The sequence below is a fragment of the Ascidiella aspersa genome, chromosome 9, assembly GCF_963924565.1.
Source record: "Ascidiella aspersa chromosome 9, kaAscAspe10.2, whole genome shotgun sequence".
Lineage (NCBI taxonomy): Eukaryota > Metazoa > Chordata > Ascidiacea > Phlebobranchia > Ascidiidae > Ascidiella > Ascidiella aspersa.
In genome coordinates this window covers 2,021,276-2,030,497 of record NC_139455.1, presented here as the reverse complement: position 1 = coordinate 2,030,497, position 9,222 = coordinate 2,021,276, and the positions used below count along the sequence as shown (strand labels likewise).

At 34.0% G+C, this 9,222-nt stretch overlaps 1 protein-coding gene across 1 annotated transcript; it reads left to right on the top strand.

The window, feature by feature from the left end:
- The first annotated feature begins 508 nt into the window (after positions 1–508).
- Positions 509–6,608, top strand: LOC146131832 (ribosomal RNA-processing protein 7 homolog A-like). The gene is made up of 6 exons (XM_083397092.1): positions 509–670; positions 2,419–2,668; positions 3,436–3,533; positions 4,016–4,165; positions 5,326–5,374; positions 6,039–6,608. The coding sequence occupies exons 1-6, from the start codon at positions 509–511 to the stop codon at positions 6,122–6,124; spliced, it is 795 nt and encodes a 264-aa protein (XP_083253218.1). The 3' UTR covers positions 6,125–6,608.
- The last annotated feature ends 2,614 nt before the right edge of the window (positions 6,609–9,222 follow it).

Genomic DNA, 9,222 nt, shown 5'->3' with positions numbered 1-9,222 from the left:
GTATTCTTTTTGTCAATTTTGCTGTTTAATCCGAAAAACATAACCGTCAATTATGACAGATGATAACAAACGAACATCTATTGTGCATTTTAAGCGATTTCGGGTAAAACTTAAAATAAAAAGTAAGGGCGTTTATGCTCAGTTGAGTTGACAATGACCACTTTGCATTTATAAATAATGATTAATCTTCGTATATTTTTCTCTGTTTGTGCTAAACTTTTCATTTAGAGTTTCATTTTTGCGTCAGTAATGGATGCTTGAGCTTTAAGCGAGTTTTTTTTTTGGCCTTAATATTACGACAAAATTTTGCAATTTATTACCTAGAAGTGCAATTATACTTTGTACATTCACTAGACTGGCGATATTTTACGCCAAATAACTCAACTGACAGGATTTAGTCAAGTATTTGCAAAGTTGAAGTTGGCAGAAAGCAACTGAAATGCAAACAGGGCTTGGCTCCATATTTACCTTAATTTTCAGATTTAGTTTAACCTCAGCCATTTTCAAAATGGCCGATTTAAAACAAATTCGTCTCCGTTTTGATGACAAATCAGAACACGGACACTCTTTGTTCATTAAACAGCATGTTGTTCGAAAGAAGGGAGCCTTGGACAACAGCAACAACAACAACACTTTGCTTGTCCTGAATATACCACCTTACGTTTCAGAGGTTAGATTATGTCAACTGTTGTTTCTCCATTGACAATTTTTGCTTTTATAAGCATGTATTTAACTTAACCTTGAAGTAAATGGTAAGTGTACCTGCTTATTTTTAACAGAGTAAACCTGCATTCAGGCTGCATTTTATGTCAGGTGCACACCCAATGTTTTATTAAAACATTTTGTGTGGTCACTGGACTTGCACACAATTTTCAACCCAATTTTTCTGGGATTATAAGGCAAGATTTGTCGAGATCTGCCATACTTTCGAAACTGAAATGAACTAGATTCTGTGTTTTACAGATATTTTGAATGAATCCCTTATTTCCGTCTATGTTAACTCACATTTAAACTAAGTAAGTTATAGAGGCTAAAAATTTTACAGTTTTATTAGTTGTTCATCGTTATTTGCTGGTAAATATAAATGGAAACAGTTATTGCAAATTTCTCATACAACAACAGGTTTTTGATTATCTAAAAAGGTATTGCTAATATTAAAACTATTTGATATTAATGGTAAACAGTAATTTGTTAGGCAAATGCTAGTAATGTATGTAGCAACAGCAACCGTTTTAGATCACAATAAACGCATTGCTACCAACCAGTAGCGTATCAAGGGGGATTTGGGGGTTCGGACCCCCCCTTTTCGTAAGTGACAATATCGTTTTTTGTTCGTTTTTGTCAGCCTCATCGTCCGAAGCTGCGTGTTTTTTAATGTAATTGGGTCACGCGTCTTAACCTATTGCGAAACCAAAATCAAATGCAAAACGCCGTTTTTCGTTTCTTGTTTGGTCGACCGTAAACGCAGGATATTTTTCTCTCGCATTTCCTTATTCGTTCAGGTTGGCTGATTAGCAAGTGTGTGTTCGACAATTAACAACAATAAATCTAGCGGTCTCCGCCTTTTTCTCGCTTATAACGTCGAGTTAGGCGGTGCTGATGTTTCTCGCAGTTTTCCATTTCATATACTTTTCGACTATTTTAACTACGTAAGTGTGAAAATTTTTCAATGACTTTTATACGTCCGTTTTGTTTACATTTTAATGCTGTCTTTTGAACAGCGCTGCTTTACCGTTGCGCCGTGGAGGGCTGCCAAGTGCTTCGCGGACAAATGGAAAACGTTTTCAAAAATATTGGACATATTTTTTTATTTTTTAGTTTCGGCAATGTAATAAAACTTGCAATAAATTTAAAAGAAATGCCGTTATACCAAAAAAAATCGCGTTCGCTTCGCTCGCCAGGTATGCCCTCTCTTAAAAAGGTTAACAACACTGATTTTAGAACTATTTAAGTGGCGTTTTTATGTTGTGCTAGTCGAATAACACCCTGGAAAACGATCTTTGTTTAGTATTGCAGGTGGCGTGCTTGCAATTTAGCGTGGTCCCGTACATGGATCTACCAAAATCAATCACATTCACGGTCTTGTTTTCGATTCACTCCTGAAATTAACGATTGCACACTGCGGTATTATTTATGACGTTATCTCAATCGCTATTATTATGACGTCATTAACGTCAGACGAAAAAGAGGGGAATTCCCCAAGTTGAAAATTCAGGCCCCCCCCTTTTTAAATTTCTGGATACGCCCCCGCTACCAACGTAAAATAGCTTTAATATGTTGAAAATGAATAAAGATTTATTTGGAACATTCAAGATGATGCCTAGTTCTGGATGGGCTTTGATATTCTTAATACAACCTCCAACTATTATGCTCCAAAACTTTAATATCCATGTTTAACATTATTGTATTTTTTTGCAGAAGCGACTTCGACAGATATTTGGTCCGTTCGGAAAAGTAACAGATTTGAGAATTCAAAAAAATCCTGGAAATGTGGAAGAGGCCGTTAAGGGCACGAAGTATTTCCCTTCTCCGTCAGTGAAAGGGTTTTATGTCGCTTATCTAACTTTTCAAACAAACAAAGGCCTCCAGAAATCTTTGGAACGTGCAAACGATGAAAGTCCAATAATCTTATCCACGGAAAAGTGTGAAATGCTTACTGGAGTACAAAGTAAACTAACCCTTTAAATATTAAATTAAAAAATCAAGTAACAAAATATAATATTTACCCTTTTTTAAATGCATTATAAAGCATTGTCTTGAAGAAATAAAAAACTTCTGATTCTTTTATGTCGTGATACTACAATCTTATAAGCAAAAATATTTTAAAACTTTTATTCAAGATCTTCTGTTGATTTAAATGTGGGTTAAATTTGCATTATATTGACTTTTATTTAGTCATAAAAAAGTGCCCAGAATTTTCTATGTTAAAGCATTATAAATAGTTTTATTGTGTAGGAATTTTAACAATACAGCTTTGTAAATTACATATTAACAGTAAATTCAATGTTCGGAAACGTTATTCTGCCTTAAATGATATACTTGGTTATTCATGGTTTATTGTTGGCAATAACCACAAGACAGTCTAATACAGCGGTTCTCAACCGGACGGCCATGGCTCACTGGTGGAAATTTAGTTTCATTTGTGTCACTATACTTAATCTTATAATAATAATGGCTTGGGGAGGAATTGATAAGGAATGTAAATTTATTGTTCAGCAGCTAGTGAACGGTTAAAGAAATAATGTGTTTTGAAACATGTTCTGCTGTGTTTTGTTCTAAACCTAGTTTATAGTTCGTTTTTTATTATAAACATTGAGTGGGCCACAGAATTTTTGTGCAACGAAAATGGGCCACAAAAGAAAAAAGGTTGAGAACCACTGGTCTAATATATAAATGTCATATTGTCTTTATTTTGAATTATTTTTTTTTCTGCAGAATGGTGTTTTGAATATGTTCAATCCAGACCAGATGTTAAGAAGCTACAAAGTGAAATTGACAGTTTTATGGAGGAATACGACAAGAGGGTTGAAGAGGTTTGAATGGGCATTAAAATTACTTTACATTAAATAGTTTTTGTAAATTATATTATCTTGGTCTTTTTGAATTACTGACAGCAATGATCCTAATAAAAGAAATTAATGTGGTAAAATAAGAAATCAAACTCTAAACATATTTCTACAATTGCCCCAAATATTGACTATGTTAAGGATAATATTTGCTTAACAATGAAATTTAAGTTAACTTAAACCAAAACTATTTAGAAAACAGAATACTTTTCAAATATTATCTCCCTTTAAAAATAGATAACACCCTTGAGTCCAAATTAAAACATTTGAGCCAAATAAAGAGAATATTAATCATACAATTTTGCTAAATTTTTAGGATTCAATACAGTTTGGTTGTTAGTGGCTTGAAATATTAAATTAAAAATACACTTTTTAAATCTGTGTGTGCGTTTACTAGACATTTAAAAAACCGACAGTTTTGTAAACTGCTGTGTTTCTCATTTTTTCAGGAAGAAAAAGTGGAGGTTGAAAAAGAAGGGATACCGGATGAAGACGGTTGGGTAAAAGTAACAAAGACAGGAAAAAATGCCGGATTCAGTCGCTCAGAAACCAACCAACTAAAAATTAAACAAAAAGAGAAGAAAAAACGAAAAGAAAGGGTAAAATTTAACTATGTTATATTTTTATTAGGGTTGTTTAAACATACAATATAGGGTTTATGCAAAACATGATAATTATGAACTATAGAAGAGTAAAGTTAAAACATATCCAGCATATGTGTTAACCCAGTGGCTCTCAACCTTTTATGGCTTGCGACACCCCTCAGAAATAATAAATAGATTGCGACACCCCTCAAAAATAATAAATAGATTGCGACCCCCCTGAGAAATTATAAATAGATTGCGGCACCCCTCAGAAATGATAAATAGATTGTGGCACCCCTCAAAAATGATGAATAGATTGTGGCACCCCTACAACATTTTTCCGTAGGTTTTTTCCACTGCTCCCATCCAATATTATCAGCCACCCCTCATTCTGTGGACCATATTTTAAAAGATTTACACGTTCTTGTGCAGCAGTTTTTAACTTTTATGCCGATGCAGTTATGCCGAAATAGTCACGTCACGTGCAAAACAAAAAGTATTTACATAAAGTTTACAAAATGAATCAACAATCGAAGCAACAAATTAAATATTTTTGTGGCAATAACAGAAAATTTTATTTTTCCAAAGCAGATTTATGCAAATGCCGAACAAATAAATTTGCCAATTTTACGTCACGCTTCAAAAGTTACGTCACAGGAGACACACATAAAACCAAGGAAAAAATTCCAAAAAATAGGATTTTTCTGCCATATTAATTTTTTATACGCCTATCTGCAACAACACACATCGACTCTGCACAGCGTAGGAAGTTCTAATTGGATTTATTCCATTAATCTTACACAAAAAGTTGTAAGATTTGAGTAAAAGTTAGATTCTTAAAGATTCTCAAATATCTCTCGGCACCCTTTAAACAAAATGCTGTGGCACCCCGGTTAAAAACCACTGTGTTAACCTGTTGTTCAAATAGGCAGCTTACCTTATGGGTCAGTTAAAGTTGCATTAATGTTAAGGCCCAACTAAGTACTGTGTTACTGTTTTTGTTTTGCAAAACGCGACTCAAACATGGTATATTACTAAACAAATAAATAAAAATGTTTTTTATATTTACAAAATTACAATATCAACTGTAGTTTTTAGTCAGGGTTGTTCGAATGCTGCCTGTTTGAAACCTTTTAAATCCCTGACTCTGATTTTGTTTTGTGCATTTTATCCAGGAGCTACTCAATGTGTACACCTATCAGATTCGTGAATCGAAAAGAGAAAGTAAGTTCTTTGTTTTTTGTCACATTAGGAACAGTTCTAAAAACAACCCCCTAAATTGAAATAGGCAGGGTTGCCAGAAGTCTTTGAATTGATTTACATATTGAAAGTCTTTGAATGTTTTTCTTGTCTTTAAATAGTTTTTGAATGTGTGCAGCTTCGAGTTATATGTTTAGTAAGACCAGTTAAAAACTAAAAATTATTAGCTATACCTTTGTAACTATTTTTTATTGTGTAGACGATGGCATTTATACTGTTTTCCCAATGTTTTCCTCAAAAGTCTTTAAAAAGTCATTAAATTGTCTTTATGTGCAGATTTAAGTTATGTGTTTAGTAAGACCGGTAAAAAAATAAAAAAAAATTTATACTGCAAATTTATACTGTTTTATTTTCGAATTATATTAAAAAATCTGTCGAGCGTTTCAATTTTAGGTCTTAAAAAGCTATATTTTTTTTGGAAAGCCTTTAAATGCCGTTTTTTTAAAGCTTTTTGCATGTGATTTTTTTATAAAACTGTGTGGCAACCCTGTGTTTATTAATTTTGCATAGCCAGGTAGCGTTATACAAAGTAGCGCTATACTGGCTATCCGGTAGTGTTTTTTGTGGCACGTACAAAAACAATGTTATATATTTCATTTTCTACAACCAATTTTTTTTCGCAATTTAGAAATCGCTGACCTTAGAAGAAAGTTTGAAGAAGACAAGCAGAAGATAAGAGCGATGAAGGAATCCAGAAGATTTAAGCCATTCTGAATAGAAGGACAAAAGAAATCACTCAAAGATTAGAAGCAAAGTCAAGGAGGTTATGACCAGGGGACGCGCGGCAGATTGAAATACGGAAAATACACTTTTTTTCGCCATTGAAATGCATGTTGTACTTGGAATAATATTCACTGTTTTTTAATTTTTTAATATTGGAACCAAACGAATCAGGACTATTCAAACTTTTTACTGAATTTATTTTTAAGTTTTCCCTAAAACCTTAAAATGATTGCTTAGTTATTCACAAACTCATACAATGTTTTATTGGTGTTTAATCCGATGCATTTACATTGGCGCGTGTTATCTTTTCTTATTTTTTTCCGATTGTTTCTATGTGTTTAACGTGTATGGCAAAATCCCTATGCTGTTCTTAAAATAGAAGTGGTGTTTTTTGGAAAAAAATCTTAACGTACCAGGACTATCAACCGTATTCCTTAAGTTGTCCAAAACCTTATATTGCTTACTTAATTGCCTGTTATGTTACGATGTTTATATATTATTCAATGCGGTTGCAAATGCATGAAATCTTTAAAAAAATATTACCGTATTTTTGTTGATTTACTGAACGTCTACGTAGCATGCTGTCCTTAAAATAGAGGTGGTGGTTTAAGTAAAGAACCTAACTTTATTCACTGTTGTACTTATTTGCAGAATGTTTATAAATTTAGTTTGTGGTCCCAAAAAGCTAATTTTAATCTGCAATAAACGACAGCTGAATTAGTATTCAATACCTTGTACCTCAAAACCATCTTAACAAGACGGAACATTAACTGTTTAAAAGCCAAAAGCTAGCCGGCACACAAGATCGCCAAATAAATTTTAACGGCAAAATAAACACCTTTAACTTGAATTTTTTTGAAAAACAATTTTACCACAACGATAAGAATGGTTCATATTTTCGCAAATTAAAAAAAAAATTAAAAATGTTTGAAAGAAGTGAGCTATTCTTAAATTCGCACGCTGCATTAAACAGAAATTGGGTTACAATTTAACAGTATGTGTTATATGCCAACCTCAAGAAATGTCATAGTTAACAACAGAATATTATAGTTAACCATTTCGCGTATTTTTTTCAATTTATGAATCCAATTGTATTGCATGTAAACTACTCCCAATACGGTATCACCCTTTAGATTTTTATTTACTATTCGCAATCAGTAAAGGTTATAAATATCGGTTGAATTAATAAAACCAATTAATCACATTTTATTGCATTTAACAAACCGCAAATAATGTGCGACGCTGCATTGGTAGACAAATCAATCTCTAATTAATATATTTATAGTTAAATCGACTGCACTAATTAATATAACCATTGTGCTTCTCGTAAACCTAGTATCGATGTTTTTTTATATATAACAACCACACCCAAAAATAGCACAGCGGCATTTACAATTAAATGGCATTTGAGACTAACAAATCAAAATAAATTAATCCTATACTGAACAGAACCTTATCCAAGAGCTTTACCTTGAATAAATCTTTTAAACATAAAAACTTCGAACTGAAAAAGCGTCACTCTCTTGAAACTCAATAAAACAAACCTACCTCTCAATACTCTATTATGTTTTCTTTGAAATAAAGAGCAAATGCACTTTTACAACTAAACATCATAGTCTTTAAAGATCGGGCAACGTTGATAGAAAACGCAGATCAAGTACCGCCCCTTTAGATTTGTATTTAATAATCGCATCAGTAAAGGCAGGTTACCATAATTAGGTTTAGGCGCGGCGCGAAATTCCAACGTTGATTGCTTTCTGGAAAGATCTTTGAATGCGCGTCGAACTGCTTAAAACACGAGTTTGGCACTTTCACGTGTTAGTTGGCGACGGAACTGGAAGAAGAATGTTCGATTTTGGAATGGAGGAAGCAACTTTGTACGTTTTGTTTGGATGATCTCGTTTATACGCCACTGGGGCGTACAACTATTACAAGGTGCTGTAACAACTAGTGGCTGTCACACGCGTCAATCTCGACTGTGGAGTTTATAGGCTTTAGTATTAACCTCTTTGACGCAGGGAAACCGCTTGGGTCAAAGCAAGGTTCGGGCAGGGAACCTTGCTTGATCTTGGCGGTGCAACGTAGTTCTGGTGCCACCAGAAAGCTAAGGTGCGTTGTAGGTGTCCCATAGAAAAGGTCGTGGCACCTTTATGAATAAATAGGTTGCTTTTTAGCTTCGCCTTGTAAATAGTGGGATTTTCCGCCATTTAAACTCGTAGGTTATCGTTATTATGGCGGTTACACCTAAGTAAGGATTAGGGTGTAGATCTCGACGGTTGTGTTCACGGGCTTGTCTTGTGTCTGTGTAACGCAAGTCAATACAAACCGGTATTGGCACCAAACCTCGCGTAGGGCATAGGATCCCCCCACCCCTGGCTTTAGTACTTCAAACGCAGCCTAATGCCCCTGTTTGGATATTTTGGGTAAAAGTAGGGATATTAGGGAAAGAACGGTGTGATTTGAAAAACTTTTTAGGGCTGCGCTTTTGGCACCGTTCTCTAACCACGTTTAATTAAAAATAAAAATAAAACCAATTCTAGCCATCTTGCTTTTTCTTACTTCCTGGAGCTATGACTGGTCCCCGTGAAAACTGGTTTTCAAGTTAGTTGACGGGAGTAGCCCGATGTAATTTACAAATGGTCCGCCGCAGAATCAGGCCTTGCCTTGCAGTTTTATTCCCCACTTTTTCATTTTCCCTTCTGTCCCCGTGATTAGGTAGCAATAAAACTGCTGGGCAAGTAAATCGCTTGAAAACCAGTTAAATCTGAACGAAATAATTATAAAAAAATGCTAAATGCGCAATCAATATGGGTAAATCAAAATTTTGGGTTGTCTTTCTAAAATTCCATTTAAAACGAGATGTTGCTGTCAAAATATCTCGTCCAGTCATGAGCTCCATTTCTTCAGCGATCATTGCAGACAGATTATAATTATGTTAAACCAACTCCACAGTTTACACTGACGTTGTTTTGTTGCGAAATTTAATTTCCTTACTAATTAAAAAACTTTGTTTTTTGAATATTCGCAACTGACAAAATCGCGTGACAGCCACGCCTTCTATTGTAGATGTTTTGCACACTTTTTATTAA